At 46.7% G+C, this 16,731-nt stretch overlaps 1 protein-coding gene across 3 annotated transcripts; it reads right to left on the minus strand.

Moving 5' to 3' along the window:
* Positions 1 to 489: 489 nt before the first annotated feature.
* On the minus strand, positions 490 to 12,620 carry FUT10 (fucosyltransferase 10). 3 transcript variants are annotated; one of them, XM_072859180.1, is made up of 5 exons: positions 12,388 to 12,620; positions 10,122 to 10,325; positions 7,572 to 7,857; positions 2,531 to 3,366; positions 490 to 714 (listed from the first exon to the last, which is right to left on the minus strand). In XM_072859180.1, the coding sequence occupies exons 2-5, from the start codon at positions 10,200 to 10,202 to the stop codon at positions 490 to 492; spliced, it is 1,428 nt and encodes a 475-aa protein (XP_072715281.1). In that variant the 5' UTR covers positions 10,203 to 10,325; positions 12,388 to 12,620. The 3 variants fall into 3 exon arrangements, with proteins under 3 accessions (XP_072715281.1, XP_072715280.1, XP_072715282.1); XM_072859179.1 differs by having other exon boundaries at positions 10,122 to 10,328; XM_072859181.1 differs by lacking the exon at positions 490 to 714 and adding an exon at positions 1,393 to 1,592 and having other exon boundaries at positions 10,122 to 10,328.
* Between the last annotated feature and the right edge of the window lie 4,111 nt (positions 12,621 to 16,731).

The following is a 16,731-nucleotide window of genomic DNA, read 5'->3' on the forward strand; positions in this document are numbered from 1 at the left end:
CTCTACCTCCAAAGCAGCACAGAAGCTGTACCAGTGCAATGGTGTCAGCTTCTCTCCAGCTCAATGCAGCTATCAGTGCAGCAAAGGAGGCTCCTGGACTGGGAAAAAAGGGTTCCTGAACCCCTTTTTGAACACAGTTACGTATCTAAAGATGGAGGGAGATCCATCTGCTTCATAGGAATTAGCTTTGTGCTTAAAACTGGGCTTTGAGAACCTTCACAACTTGTGCCTTAATGCTCAAACTTCTGAACTAATGACAATTAATATAAATATAAATCATTCTAAGTATAAATATATATGGATACATATCACCTGGCAGGGTGATTCTATTGTTTAGCAGTCCTTAGTACCCTTGAGCACTGAACATACTAAATTCAGTCTTACAGGTCTACTTCCTATGGTTACCAATCCTATGTATGATAAGGTCACCTACAAAAGAAAATTCAACAGACTCCTCTAAGGAGCTCACTGTTTTACAGGTCATTGTGTTTATTCTTTGAATACAAGCATCCAAAATTCTTGAGCAGTAAAATTCCTGTTCCTTTCCACCAGCTGCCTCAGCGCCCAGGCTTCTTTCTTGGATTGTTCGAAGCTTGGTATCCACATCTCTTGGAGAGAAGTCCAGCCAGGGTTTGAAGATGAGAACCAGAATGCCTCTGGTTTAGGGCAGCTCAGATGGTTTACCTGAGCCTTCCACCTCTGGGGCAGCCATCCCTGGCAATGGAGACAAATAAAAGGGTTATTCAGGGACCCTGGCAGACAGAGAAGAAAGGTGCTATGCCATTAGTAAACTATCAAAGCATGTCAGTAACATTTTCCTTCCCACTACAGGCTCTAGCCATGTCCCTGTAGATGTCAGAGGGGAAGCTCTCCTCTGACAGGAGAGCTGACAGGACAAAGCCAGTCATGCTGACAAGAGCCAGAGTCTCAGATCACGTCTGGCTACAAATGAGCAGCACCAGCCCACCCAAACTGAAATTCTAAGCAAGAGTTCTATCTTCTCTAGAAAATCTATTGTAAGATTTCTAGTTTCTAGTTCTATTTTAAGAGTTCGATCTTCATCATTATATTCTGTTTTCATCTTAAATACGCACACACTTAATGAGATTTCTTTAAGGAGAAAAAAACAAGCCATGAATCTGACCAGAGGAGCAAAGAGGTCTTCACAGTCTTCTTGACTAAAGAGCCACAAAAGCATGGGGAAGGAGTATCTGTATCTAACCTATTTATATCTTTCCATGGTTGTATTCCTAACTCAAAGAGAGGACATCTGTCCAGATTTGCAACAGATTCAAACAGGAAAGCCTGGTTAAATGTAATGCTTACCAGTTTGCATACCCCATCACTTCAGCTCACCTTAGTAATTTCAAATGCTTTCTTCATCTCCCTTCACCTGGCTGATCACATAGTGTATTGCACAGACCGTGACCAGCTAAAATATGGCCTAATGGATGTAGGACAGCTGTAGGATTCTAGAGCCATTGACCAGTTCCGTTACTGGACACAAAAAGGGTTTTTTTGATTCATGCTGATAACCGAGCTCGTGGAGAGTTTAAAAAATGGCTGCTGACTCAGTACGTAAACCTGGAAAACTTAAAGGAATGTGTCAATTAAAATGAGTATCCACCAACTCAGAAATGTATGTGGTGAGAGTTTTTAGCTTCAGTGTAATTCCAAGCAATGCTCTGTTTATACCAGACAAATCCACCACAGCTGGTAGCCTCAGGAGACTGAACAGCTCATGGTGCCTTTCAAATGGCCTTCTGGTGTCACAGCTGGCACCCTTGCAAGACTGCTGGGCCCTCAGCGATGGGCTTCCTGATAAGACAGCCATTTCTAGCTGTCTTATCAGCATAATTTCAAGAGGATTAGACTCAGAGGAACAGGTCCACTTCCTCTCATAAATGCACAACCTGGTTTAAACATCGATGTTTCAATGTTTAGTCACCAAATGTGGCCATAGACAATGGCATGTTGTCACTACAGGTTTGCACATACCCACACATATGCAGACCCAGACGGTCATAGAGTATTTAAGTCAGGAAGGCCCTCCAGTGATTGTCTAGTCCAGTTCCCTCTTCCAAGCAGGTCTAATCATATCTGATTGCCTAGGGAAGCACTGAGTTGAGTCTTAAAACACTGCCAAGGACAGAGATCCCACAACCTCTATGGGCAACCTGTTTCTAAATGTTCCAGGTCATCTAAAGCAAGTCAGAGAGTTAGGCTACTTTCTGTAGCCGGATAAAAACTTCCTTCCTGAACCATTCAAGCCTTCTGCTGAAATGACCACCAGCTAAACAGTCAATGTGTCTGAGCTCAAGCTCTGCAGCAGTATGAGGAACACATGATCTGGCCATGCACCCACACCTTTTTCCAACACCTTTTGACATGAGGATGCACAACCCAATGGCATTGCAATACCAGTGGTTGTAGGCTGGCCAGAAATCTGGTAACCAAACTTCCTGGGACAAATCTGAGCCTAGTGCCATTTTAAAGCCTCTCTGAGACGCAAGGACAAAGTCTCAAGTACCTTTTCTTTCCTTCTGATGTTTTCCCACACTCTGTTACACACCATGCACTCAAAGGTGTCAATGTAATTGTCCTGGGTGATATCTTGCACTCCCCACTTGCGTTCCTTTATCGCCATAAGAAGCCTTCGGTTGGAAATGTCTCCTTTCAGTTTCCATTGTAGGTAGGACTCATATTCATGATCATTTGTATCCAGTGTTTTGATATAGTGGGCCAGCTCCCGAGGGTGTGAAAAACTGGATACCAGGATTGCACTCTTGTTACTAGGAAGCCAGTCTACAATGCTGGGAGACCCAAAGTACACTGGTACCACTCCCAACTTCAGCGGCCGCCAGAGTTTTTCAGTGATGTAGTCTTCACAGATAGCATTTTCAAAAGCAAGAATGAACTTGTACTGTGCCAGTATTTTATAGAAGTTCCCATCATCCATGGCAGTTGGATTTCTGAGATGCTGAGGAAGGTCTCTGTTATGCAGACATTCACCATAAGAGTCTACTTCAATGTGGCACATCAGCTCACGCACATAGCTGTCCCGGTCAGAAGGAGGGTTGCAGTCAGACTGCACATATACAAGTGGTGCAAGCCTCTTCCTCAGGCTGTTCTTCATCTGCAGTGGGATCATGTACCTCAATGACTTCAGGACCTCTACACCCTCAAGGTACTGAGTGGTCAGCGGTAGGTGAGAATGGCGGCTAAAGGTTGCAGTGTGGTTGAATAAGGTGATGGTCGGTTCATGGAAGAGTTTGTAGTTGTTTTTTGGCGACTCTTCATGGAAAAGGGCCCAATCATGATAGTCTTTACGAGGGAGGGGTAGGCTGTCTATAGTGAAGTCAGTACCTAGACAAAAGCAAACAGTGTTTAGTCTGCCCCCATTTATCATGCCACACTAACTACAATGACACAGAAGTGTAGTTTTAATTTAATATCAGTCCTACAACCATTGCATTTATGACATTATAAGGCAGTATTGCAAAGAGAGCAATTCATGCAAAGACAGAGGAGTATTACGACAGATAAAACTGAATCTGGCAGCAGAAGAATCTAGAGAATGGGGATCAGTAGTTAATACTAGAAATGGTTTCCTTTCACTTCATATTAGTTTAAAGGCCTTTCATTTCAAAGGCTCACTAGGAATTTTATATTTTAATGCACTGAAATGAGACTAATAAGATGCTTAATAATCCCCTGGTTCTGTAAATAGGGGAACAGATGGCATTGCCTCTGCCTATGATGTGAGGGAAATGGTTACTGCAGAGCTCAATTTAATTCTAGTAGCAAAACAACAAAAAAGATGCTATATATTGGACAGGGTTAAGGAGGAAAATTACAAGAATGACTTCAAGTCTTGGAAAGACATTGTACTATAAAGACTTTGGAAACCAATCTATTTATTTTATCAAAGACAGAATTAAGAGGTGATGTATCACAGCTGCCTACCAGATATATTTAAAAGTAGCTTCTGGTAGAAGATGGCTCCTCAAATTAATGCCAATAGTATAAGAATAACCATGCCTAAACTCTAAAAACAGACCACTGTTTTTAGAGTGGAGGCACTGCAGCTGCTTGTGCCTCCCTTAGGTAGCACTAGGAAATTAATTAAAAATTAGGAAAGCTGTGGTGGAAGCTTTAGGACAAAGCTAGAAGCCTTTTGTGAAAGGCTCATCTGTGCAAAACTGAATTCAAAATACCAGCTCCTGAATCTGGCCCTGGCTCTCCCTTCAGTACCACTGTACTACACTCATGTGACTAGCCTTATTGCACATTAAATGCAAAGCTGATGAATCTCTGTCAAGGTACTTCCTCCCTGTCTTGTAACTGTATCTATTTTTTACTTAAGTACAAGCACCGAATATACCAAACTTTTAACTGGTATTGTCAAACAAGGGAGGTTCATAAACTGAAACAAACAGTGAAGAGCTGGTATAGAAAACACCACAAATCCCTTGTCTTTGGACAAGCTATTCTACCATCCCAGTCACACTCATAACTTTTCATTCTCTGTTCTACCCTTGACCTCAAACCACTGATCGGAAAAAAGAGGGAGCCAGCAAAAGTCTAACACAATTTTGATCTAAAAACTAATACATAAAGAAGGAAAAAAATGCCCAGTGGTCTTTGTGGCTGCACAAGCCTGCCAAGATGACTCCAACAATGACCTCATACCATAAGACTTCAGTACTGCAGTGAAGATGGATGTCAGCTGCCAGTAACATAACAGCCTCCAGCAGAGCAAGATCCTTCAAGAGCATCAGGTAGGTTTTTTTGAGGCCACTAAGTACCTGACCTTCTGTTTTCCACTGAAGGGTGGTCCCAAGCCCTCAACACTAGAAGGATGAAGGGCTGTGCCACTCACTGAAAAATGCTATTATTTGCTGCCTCTGGTTCTGATGTGTTATAGTGATACAAGAAGGTGAGGAAAATTGAAAGTGAATCAAATTCTCACAGGGAAGCTTATAAGGCCTATCGGGTTTTGAAAACACTTTGTTCTAAGTGACGCCCAGAAGAGAAGCAGCAGAGCATACAATAACGAAATGCTGTGGATTGAAACCATAGCACTTCAGGTCTGTCTCTCGCAACAGTGCTCCCTCTTTAAGGTAGTATTGCAGGGAAGAAGGAAGGAAAATGCAGGAAAGAACAGGACAAGGAAAGGGATGAGAGAGAGACAAGAATGCAACATGTAAAACTTAATAAACAAGGAGAGAATTAGGCAAAGAGAAACTTTTTAAAAATGCACTATAGATCAGAGCACATCAGAATGACTGATTCTAATGTAACATTTAATCAAACTCAGTCCAGCAAGAAGACAAAAATCTTTTAAGGATTAAAGGGAAAATAACATCAACATGTTCCCTACCCCATGAGATGAAGGAAATAAAGGAGCTTATGAGGGGATAAAGAAAGCACAAGAAGACTACAATTATGAGCAATTTCAACTTCCAAACTATTAATTAGGAAATCTTAGATATGTGGCAAAGTGCAGAAGAGAAAGACAGATGCTGTCAGGAGTTCTGCATCTTACGAGACATCTTTCATTCAGGATTCATACTCCAAGGACTCAAAACTCCAGCGCAGAAAAGCCAGACATCCTCCTCCCTTAGGAACAATATCCCTGGGGCTCTGACAGCATGGCACCAGATCCAGCTCATGCTGACTCAGTTGCATTGGTAGCTAATGCTACACGTAAAACTCTTGTGAAGTATGTGACACTGAAACGGTGGAGTTGGGAATCCCTCCCAAAAGCAGAGACAATATCCAGCAAGTGGATGCCAAGTCTCACTTCCAAACAGGAGACGGTGGCACTTGACAAAGTCATCACCTACACCTAGGGGCTTCCCAGGCCAGGACAGTAAGTCAGGACAAGCTGCAGAAAAGCAGGTGTTCCTAGCAAAGCAGTTCTGCTGGAAAACATCTGTACCCCATATTTTTGCATCAGATTTTTTCTAAGCTTTGAATCATTATTTTCTTGACTAGCTCACTGACCAAGGGGAAAATGAATGCAGTTTCTTTGGAAGGTGAGACTGTGTCCTGAACCAACCTTAGCAGGGAAATGCAGACGTTCGAGTTTTCACTCAGCAGGCTGTTTAGAGGGAAATTCTGGAACACCAAAATCTGCTTTTGCAGGCCCACAACTCAGTGCATCAAGGTCAGAGTGTGCGTGTGTGTGTGTGTGTGTGAAGCTTTTCCGTATTGATGCAGCATTTTTTTTCACCTTCAAGACCACCTATGAGCTTTGTCTCTGCAGGTTTTAGCATTGTGAGATCATTTATTGTGGTTTAAAAATAAGTAACATTTTTGCATATTTTGACACTCGTCTTTACACAGTTTGTAGCCAGCATCACTAGAAAAAGAAAAAAAATTACACAAGAGTCTTTTGCCCAGTATAAATAGTCCTTTAAAAATAAGTAAGTAAACCATGTCCACTAGCCTGCTAAAAATTGACAGTAATAGTCTTCCTAATGCTGAAACAGACAAACAGAATTACTACCAGAGACCAAAAATACCAGACTTTACAGCTTTCATGTGATGCAAACCCAGCTTTCCTTGTCTTTAATTGGGTCAGCTTCTCATTCCTCTGCTGTTATTCCTTCACTTTCATGCTTGACCACTATATTATCAACTGACAAAGCTGACCTACTTGGAGCTCTGAAAAGATTAGTGGTGAGAAGTTTTTGGTTCACTGTTAACAACCAAGCTAAAGGCCCTTCTTTCCTATATTTCCAGTTCACCTGTCCCCTCAGTGAGTGAATGAGATTCAGGACTCTGTCTTATTTTGTTTCCAGACAAAGGAACTGAACCTACCAGTCACAGAAAAGCATGTGGCTTTATTTTTCCACCTAAAATTCACTTTTTCTCTGAAAAGCAACTGTGTGGGGAAAAAGAACAAAATTAACAAAAATAAGGCCTACTTTTAAAAGATACATCTTTTGTGTTTTGTAGATTCACATTACAGTACATGTAGTGGGGAAGTTTCTGAGGCTGCAGAGCCAGAGCAGCTCAGAAGGTTGCACTAGCTGCTGTACCCTGTGCAGAATCAATAGGTTTCTTTCACTACTTTCCATTTACAGTCTGCTAGCAATCTCTCGGCACATGAGGCAGGGGAGTTGCACAGCTACCAGCGAGAGCATTATTTTAAGACAAAAGACTTGCACAAGTGCAACAAAGGCCTTGCAGAACCTCTGCTAGGGGTGACAAGCCAGAAGACTGGAAAAAGCTGGCTTGATCTCAGTCTGTCTTTTCATGACTTGGCAGCTATGGGAAATGATCTTTTCTCCCATAAACAGGGAGCATATGTGATTGGAAAGCAGCATGAGACAAGGCAACAGTCATCCCACAGATGTGCATGGTCACTTTTAAAAGTACTTTTACGGAGAACGTGCATCTCTGGATCTCTGATGATGGTATTCAGCACCAAGCAAAGTTTAGCACAATGAGCTGCCTAAGTTTCCTGCTCTCAGTGATTGCCACCTAGAATATTTAATCTCGAAAGGAAAATAACTGGGCAGGAGGAAAAGTTACTCCTTTAAAAAGAAACAGATCCTTACCATAGAACAGAAATCCTCTCGTCATCTGATTGTGCTGGTAGGTCTTGTTGATAGTAAAGAAGCAAACATCCTCTCCACACTGACCCAGTCTCCCTGTTTCTCCAGTCAGGGGAGACCACCAGAGCAGGATGGGGTACTGATTTACATCAGACTCTGTCTTCAAGCTGCTGTGAAGTTCCTGCTTCTTAAACTGAAAAGCATGTCTCTCCACAGGCTTTAATGGGCCACTGTGTAAACTGGAGATCACTGCCACCTTATTCTCTGAATTGCCCAATTCAGTGATAACCTTCAGGGAAATAAACATACATATCACAGCGTATCACTGTCATTAGCCAGGACATCTGCTTGACAAATTAGAGTTTAAGCATCAAGCACTAACTAAGTCTGCATGTGAAGTTTCTGTCATATGCTGAAGTTTCACTGACTGCAGCCACCATCCAGGTCATGTTATGTCAGAATAGCAAAAGCTTTAATTTGAATTTGTAAGGAGGAGGGAAGAAATACATTTCTGTACTGAGATATGGCCATATCATGTATGATTTAACAACACAACTTCTGCTTTCTCCCTGGAAAAAGCACAAAACTGAGAACAGCCCTTCAGTAGCCAGGTTTCTTCTGGAAATTAGCTGTAAAAAAAAAAAAGATGAAGTTTTCATGTCTCTGTGTGGCCACCTGTACTGACCCCTATTAATTTTTAAACCACTGATCGAATACCCCAGGTGAGGACAGGTCTTAAAAACAATATAACTACAACTTCATGGCTAGGTAGAGGAGAAAAATCCCATCTCTATGCAGAGAAGTAAACAACCTACCAGTATGAACCATCATTTACAGATCTGAAACCCTACAAGGAACCTTAAAAATTCTACACCCATAGGAGAAGCCTCTAACACTGCTCACCACCAGCCATGAGACAGAAGTCCCCAGAAAATCTGGGGTATTTCTGGTGCCCATGAAGCCACCACTCTTTTCTACAGGTAGTACCTGCCATAAAAGTGTCCTGTGGCAGAGAAGTCTGTTGAGTGAAGTAACAGAAATGGTGCCAGCAGGTACTGCCACAGGATACATAGCTCCTGCTCTTAGCTTTAGTGGGGCAAAGACCTTCCTGCTACCATGCAAATGGCTTTTTGTGCATGCGCCTTCACTGGCAGTGCATAATGCCACCCCAGGAACAGCTGCAAGAATGATGGGGGAACTCAAAGCCACCAGACAGCTTTGGCCACACTACTTTCACTTGTTGGATGGCTCTGAAGGAGGATATTGGAAAGTGGGAGAGTGTTGTTTATATTAAGTTGTTTGAAAACATTTATCTTCCCTGATAGCTTTACTGCATGCATTCATTTCGCTGTTTGATGTGTCATTCGCTGTCACTGTGTAGCAAAATACACTGATTGTAGCTGGACTAAATAGGCTCTGTGCAACACGGGATACTGGGACAGCACACACAGGAGGCTGTGCAAAGTGCAGCTGTACAGAAAAATACAGAAAACACTCCCACATTGGCGAGTGGACAAGATACTAGCTGGGGAAAAGATTTACATGTCTAATAGTTTGACAAGATGTAACTGCAGCAATGTAATTGAAATAAGCCTATAACTTCCTCATGTCCAGGTTTCTCCAGGAACATGCTCCTCCTTTGCTTCCAAATTTTGCCTTGGCAGAATTTAAGGAAGAATTTAAGTCTTCTATATTTGCACAGAATTTCTAGTAGCTCTCCCTGAACTCCTAGGGGTTGATACACCCCATCTATATCAACAGTTCGTGTGCTACAGGAGTCCCAGCACCAGGGCACCAAGTGTCACCGCCCAGTGAACACTCCCAGATAAAAATCGCAGCTAGGCACAGGGAAGCTCTAACCAGCTCCAAACCTGCTTAGCTTTGGAGGTGCAGTGGAGTCACAAACGCTCCCAATAAAGGTCCTAACTGAAGTCTCTCATAACTGAAGTCTCCCACAGGCCTGTGACTGCCAGCCCAGGCCGATTCAATTTGTCTAAAAGTTGTTCTCTTCTAACGAAAATCTAGGGTAACCTGCACCAGCCACAAATTAATATGCCTCCACATTGATTTTTCTCTCATGCATTTTTTTACTGACCAGCTACTGGACTTCCCAACACTAAGAATGGCCTTTGAGTCAGGACTGATGGACAGATTTCCATCACCACTTACTGATGTGCTCAGATTTTCCTGGTCTGTCTGCCACATCAGTATGAAATGGGTCCAGCCTTGCCTCCCTGCCTAATGAGTTCAAACACATGAACAGAGGAGGCAATGCTGGATGGAGCAACACAATATGGCATGGTATGGTACATCACTCCTGAGAAACTCCTCCAGGAGCCGAGGAGCTATACAAGAAAGGTGTTCTCTGTGTAATGTCAGCTATTACCACCAGGCCAATGCTGCTGACAGAGTTTCTTTAAACTTTAAACACTCCTCTTAAAGCAGAGACTTGTTACAGAAAACGCTTGTCGTCTTCCATGCTCTCTCTCATCTGCCAGAATTGTGTCATACTTTGAGAGTGTTCTCACGCATCCCCTCCCCTTGCCCCTGTACCTGGAGTGTCACCACAAGGAAAAAGGCAGCTGCAAAGCAGAAGCAAGATGCCCACAGCTTCTTCCTCCTCATCCTAATCATGCTGCACTGCCAGGATGGCCAGAGCAGTTAGAGCTAGGCACGAGGAAGGCCAGTTTGTCTAAAATCTTCAGCCTTTGCTGCAGGGCTTTCCCACTCCATCCTTACTCCTCTTCATGGTGACCACTGCTGAAAAAGGGTACAGCATCAATAAAGACCGCTCCTCAAGCTCAGTGGCTAGCTTGATGTCTACCCATAGCTTTCTGTAGGTGCCCGAGTCACATTTTGAGCCAGGTATCCAGAAAGCAGCCTGCACAAAACAGCACTCACATGCACAGCCTCAGGCATCTACTCTCCCTCTGTCATCCTGGACTTGGGCATCCTCTCTAAGCAGGGTCACACATACTCTCACCCTTGCAGTCAGAGTAGAGAGACACTGATGGGCCTGGCTCAGTCCTGTGTGGGAGGGCAGCCGTTTTCCTGAGTTTCAGATGGCAAACCGTGCTGCTTTTCAGCAGACCCACAAACAGTTGAGCGATTAAAGACTTTCCTTCCCTGGGCAAGCCCTGAAAATGCTCCTGGAGGAGGCATGCAACTATCTGGCCTTCGGACTTACTACACTGCAGTCTTCTGGGACTTCTGTTCACCAGTGTATCGAGCTCAATGCACAGATAAAGTAACCATACAACACACACACAAAGTCTCTCCCCACCTAAAAACATTTAAATTTAAGAAGTTCCCCTGCCCCTGTAATCTACATCTGTGCTGGTCTGCCTCTCCTCAAATAACTCTTCCCCTTCCCCAACACTTTTTTTAGCTTTCACAGTCCTACTGTTTTGCTGCATGCTGGATGTTACTGTGTGAAAACACCAACTCCTGACAACAGGAATAGGTGCATATTCCAGCATCTTAAAAAAAAAGAAAAAAGAGGATGGGAGAAAGATAAGTCTTTTTCTCTCAATGCAGAGGAGTAAAGTTTGAAACTGTGTGTATTCTGAAAGTTCAGAAAGCAGAAACACACACCAAAAATGTTTAATAAATTGCTATTTTAAAACTCCCCTCCTTCAGAGATGTGCCTCCTGTAATTCAGGCTGGTTTTCTATGAAAAGAAGGTGTACGTGATTGGATTGTCTCCATGTGCATGTACCTGCCAGCTTTCCCCCCATCCTAATCCCACTCACAAAGTTCCAAAAACCTGACAAAGAGGGATGGGTCCCAAAACTACTGCCTGCTGTAGTACTACCTCTGTGGCGCTGGCAGCTAGAGGGAAAAAATTGATCCTGTTTCTGCTTCCGCTGCAGCATGAGTTCATCCCTTCCCATCGACCATCAGAAAAGCCTCTTTAGTAAAACCTCACACAAAACCATGCTGTGTGAGTTCTACTCGGCATGGGACAGCTGCTTTTGAAGATTTTGTGTGGCCACAAAGGTGCACGGCTGCCAGTTGAGTGCTTCTCAAATCAGGTAGCATCTTTTATAAAGCCCCTGCACCTTCTGTGCCTCCTGCATCATAGCCAAAATAGGGCACCAGGAGGGGAAGTGGCTGAATTCTGCCCACAACTGTGTTGGTTAAAATGTACTCGAGGCACACCCTGGAGCAGAACAGTACCTTTAATACCACGGGTCTTGCCCTGTGCATGGCAAAAAAGTAAGACTGTGATGACCCACTGAATGGCCCCCTACCCCCTGCCCCGGTAAAAGAGTAGTAATCGTCTCATTTTTAGGTATGCTTCTAGAGGGGGAACTGCCCACACCATGGGTGTGCTGTACCAGGTGCCGCAGGGTATTGCACTGGCTCACGGCTTCATTCTCGCCCCTGCAGCGCCCGAGGCTCCGCACTTCGCGCAGCGGCCCTGCTCGGAGCGGGCCGCACACGGCTCTGCCCGTCCCAGCGCCGCTGGCAAAGACCCTGCAGCGCTTCCCCGCCTCGGTCAGGCCGAGCGGAGGCCCTGGGGCCTGGGGAAGAAGGACAAATCACCGTCCCCGGCTGTCCTGCCAGAGCAGCAGCTCCCTGCAAATCCTTCCAAACTTCCGACCGGCTCTCCCTGCCGCCTCTCCTTCCAGCCCTGCCACGCTGCACTTCTCCGGGCTCAGCATCCCAGCCGGGGCTGTGCCTGCCCCCCCACCGCCGCCCCTTCCCTCCCCGAGGCTCAGCCCGTCCCGCAGCCCCGCCGGGGGCTGCAGCTCCGGCCCTGCTCCCCGCCCCTGGGTCGGGCATCCTGCGGCCAGGCGCCCGCCGCCGTACTCACCCCGAGAAAGTCGCTCCCGCCTCACCGCCGTCCCCCTCTGGTTGGCTTTGAGGGGGTTTGGGGCGGGTTTCTTATTTTACTTTCGGTGTGTGCACCTACTCGCTGCGCGGAGGCAGGCGGGGGCGGCTGCTGGGCCAGCGCTGCGCGGGGCCCCGCGGCGGGGCGGCGGATCCGCGCCTCCCTCCGCCCACCGCACCGCCAGCCGCCGCGGGGGGGGCGGCCCTCGTCGGGGTCCCCAAGGCCCCGACGAGGAAACGCAGGGGGCTCATCGGCCTGCGAGCGCCATCGGTTCCACCCCCGCCCCACCGCTCCTCCTGCAAGTCCCGCACGGCAAGACCTCGCCCCCCCAAAGAAAACCGTCCCTGTCCCCGATTTCTATAGCTGTCAGCGTAACCGCGCTCTTTGCGGTTTTATGTTTCTTACAACAGTGCCGTTATTTTAGCCGGTGCTATCTGGACGAGGACTTGGATTGACTGCATCAACCCAGCGGGCTGTCAGAAATGCCTCATGGAAGTTGGGAAGCCCCGAAGCGCCTGGAGAGCCGGCCGCGGCCCACAGAGAGGGGACGCACCCCCGGCCTCTGGGGCGCCGAGCTGCGGCCGGCATCCCGCCTCAGAGCGTGCTTTGCCCCCAGCCTGGCCGAGGCATCCCCGCAGGGCCGTGCGTAAGCCATCAGGAAACAGTCCTGTCTGCCAGCTCGGTGTTTCCAGAGGCCGGGCCCCTCTTTGTGCACTTTTTGGCATTTGCTATTTGTAGTGAAAGACATTTACTCTGACAGGCTGGTTCTGCAGGCTGAGGGCAGAGCCCGTATTTATCCACCCAATACGCACACGTGAACCATACATGTTTGTATTTATAACACGTCTATCTCATACATACACATTTGTATTAACATAGAGATATCTCATACCTACATGCTTCTTTGTACGTACGTGTATGTATACACAAACACTGGAAAGCGCTGTATCTGCTGCTTCTAACCCAGACGTGGCAGGCAGGGGAGGTGCAAGAGACCAATTACCTGGGGAAGCAGAGGGAGGAAGAATCCCAAAGCAGGCAGAGGCAACACCTGATGTGCCTCGACTGAAATGCATGAGTGACATAAATTGTGCAAATGTTATGCACACAGCTCGTGTCCTAACTCTAGAGTGGGTCATGCCTGCAGCCTTCCCGAGAGGCTCACAGGGGCACCGAGCGGAAAACCTGAATCCAGCCCTCTGCGGCAGTTTAAATGACCTCTGCCATGGTGGCTCTGCCCCCTTTCCTCCATAGCTACGCTTGCCTGCAGCCTATTTGGAGCAGCACCCACCTCTTCGTGCACATGCTGCCCCACGGAGCTCCGATTCCTCTCTGAGCTACCAGGCTCCTCCTAAGACTAGTAATTGACACTGCAGTGCTGGGACATGACAGAGTTATTTATCCTTCACTCTTTGTTCAGAGCTTCATCGCAGCTCTCGTCCTATTTGTTGCTTCTTCCCAAAAGTCCTAGGTGCTGGAGTCTTATTTTTAAGTAGAAGCTTCAGGTGAGGTTTTCATATTCTCCGTGAAGTGTGGTTACAGATATTAGACCTGTAACATGAACAATCTCCACTGACTCTGAGCTAGGAGGCATGCAGCAAGAACCTCCAAGTATTATTTTGTAAAGCAGATCCATGCTAAGGCAGACTCCTGCTTTTGCAGGCCTGACTTAAGGCTCTCGGAATGCCCTGAGGCTGAGAGGACTGAAGCTAGCATGCCACAAGAAGTGTGTAGTTCAGTAAATTAAATTGAGCGGTTAGAAGCCTGGTACAGTTTATGGAAGGATTTGCTGTGATCCCACTGGGTTTTGGTCTGGTCCATCATTTTAAAACTCAGTTATACTCATGGCTTTCAAGCTTCCTCAGTTGATGAACTCCTAAGTTGCTCTCATGAGGACACAACTTGTTTGTAACATGCTTCAGCTTCCTGCAGCATGCTTGCTTTTCTCAGTTACCATCCCTCAAGCCTTTAGAAGCTGTTCAGAGATCCCAACAACCCTCAGGTTCAGACTGAAAACGCAGAAGCTAGTCCTGAGGGCAGTGGGATAGCTATCGTACCTGCTGTCCACGCCATGCCATCAGGAAGATATTCTTGGACGAGCCCCATCCAGTGGCTGGTGTCAAAAAAAGCTCACTTTTGTTTCTTGTCCTGCTATGCCACTCTGAGGAAATAAGCTCCTATTGCAGGATCTGGCCTGTCTGTAATCCATGTTAAATAGCTGGTAAAGATACCAGCGTAAGCAGTGGCAATGGCAGGTCATCACGTGTTAGTTCTGGAGGAAGCACGATGAAAAAAAACAAATTGTTGCTCAAACAGCAGAGCTAATAAACCAGATTTCTTAAAGATCTGTGTCTCAAGTGCCCTCTGCCCATGGAGAGCTGTTGGCATCTAACGAACTCACAATGCAACCTCTCCCTCCGCAGGTCAGGAACAGCGAGTTCCCTTTCTGCTCTGTCTCTTACAAACCCGGATTTACTGCCTTTGAGGTTTCTCTCATTCATATGTGCCCATTTCCTCTGATCGGTTTATAATTTTAATATAACTTGTTTCTTTTTAGGCCCATCTTGGTTCTTTCTCTCTTTTTTTAGAACGTTCTGCATTTTATAACTTTTTTCTTTCACTTAGGTACTGCTGGATATAATCTCTGTCTCTATTTCCTTTTTCTTTTTGCTCTACTCATTTCCTTTTTGCTCTACTCATAGTCCTACAGTCCAACGCAACCCCTCAGTATATTGCTCTGTTTTTTTCACTCCATTATGATATTACTATAATCTATATTACTGCAATACCCAGAGGCACCAACCAAACTCCAGCAGTGACTCTAAACAGTCACTGTACAAACATCCTGGCAGAAACAAATGAAGTTCCCCCAAGCACACCCATGAAAATAGACAGGGCAGAAAAAAGGCAGAGCGGCAAGGAAAGTGCAGAGGTCAAGTGACTTCCCAAAGGAGACAAAGCTGCTCAGTGACAGAAGAACACCTGTGGGCCTGATTATTCCTTATCCTGGATCTTGTGTTTTGACTTGCAGCTGTGCATTTATACTCCTTCATTGTTGCTCTAGCACCATTCTTCTTTCTGTAAAATCATTGTAAAACATGTGACATACCTACAGCCCTTTCAACTCGAGCACCCCAGAATTAATGACTTTAACCCTTTCCACCACACAGGGAATGATTTCCCACCTCTCTGAATAAACAGCACAGATGCAGATGTATGCACAGCCCTGACTGCACATGTGCTCTGCCTTTAACCCTCCGTCTTTAACCCTCCTCTCTCTAAAGCATCTCAGCATGCCCCTGTAACGCTGGGTCAGCTGCTTTTCCTGATGACTATCTTCAGCTCAGCTACTTTGTCTTACTGGCCAACATCACTTTAGAGGACCTCCTGCCTTCCCCAATTTCACCCACTGGTTACAACTGGCTGCTTCAAAGCCTCCTCTAATTCCAGCTTTTACAGAGATCAGATTCCGCAGGCTTGCCCTTTCAGAAAGTTCGACTCTAAAATGGTGCCATTTTGTGAGCTTCTGTAGGGCAGGAAGCACAGCTCACCATGCCTGCAGCTCCTTAGCATCAGCAATGCCAGGGACCTGCTGTTTGCAGGTCTGTAACTTTCCACCTCAGCTGCTGTAGCAGCTTTTCCCAGAGCCTGTTTTCCCCTGTGTTCCCACAGTGTCAGTCCGGTGCTGTTGGTCTCATGGCCTTGCACCTGCAAACCCTGATACTGGCACGAGGGTGGGTTCTCATGGGAAATATGCTACTGCCGGCATGAGAAACGCCTCCCTTCACTTGTTGTGTCTCAGATTTTAGTGTGTAGTAGTGAAAACCAAGCATAAAGCACAAGAGAGTAGATAGCAGCCACCCAAATTACCGATAGGCACTACCCCGTAACGCAAGGGCAGGGATGTGACCGTCGATCAGGACACAACGCCGACAGACCCTGCTGGGTCCACAGGTTTCTGTCAGAGCACGGTGGAAGGGGAAGAGCGAACCAGAGAAGCACCCCATCCCTGGGGCCCGGGCCCGGCCCAACCTCCCGCCGCCTCCCCCGCTACGTTTCTGACGGTTAATTAGCAGACCCGTGGATTAAAGCTCCTCAGGGCGCAGCGCGGCCCCCGGGCGCTGCCCGGCCCGGTCCCGGGGCGGAGGGCAGCCGTCCTCCCCGCCGCCAGCCCAGCGCCACCGGCCGGCGCGCTCCGGCCAGGCCCCGGCGGCGGGAAGGGCCTCGCTCAGCCGCGGCCACACAGCCCCCGCCCTCCGCGCCAGGGGCGGCGATAGCGAGCCACCCGGCCGCTCTGCCCCCGCCGCCGCGCCGGCCTCCGTGGTT

Source organism: Ciconia boyciana, chromosome 4 (genome assembly GCF_034638445.1).
Source record: "Ciconia boyciana chromosome 4, ASM3463844v1, whole genome shotgun sequence".
Classification (NCBI taxonomy): domain Eukaryota; kingdom Metazoa; phylum Chordata; class Aves; order Ciconiiformes; family Ciconiidae; genus Ciconia; species Ciconia boyciana.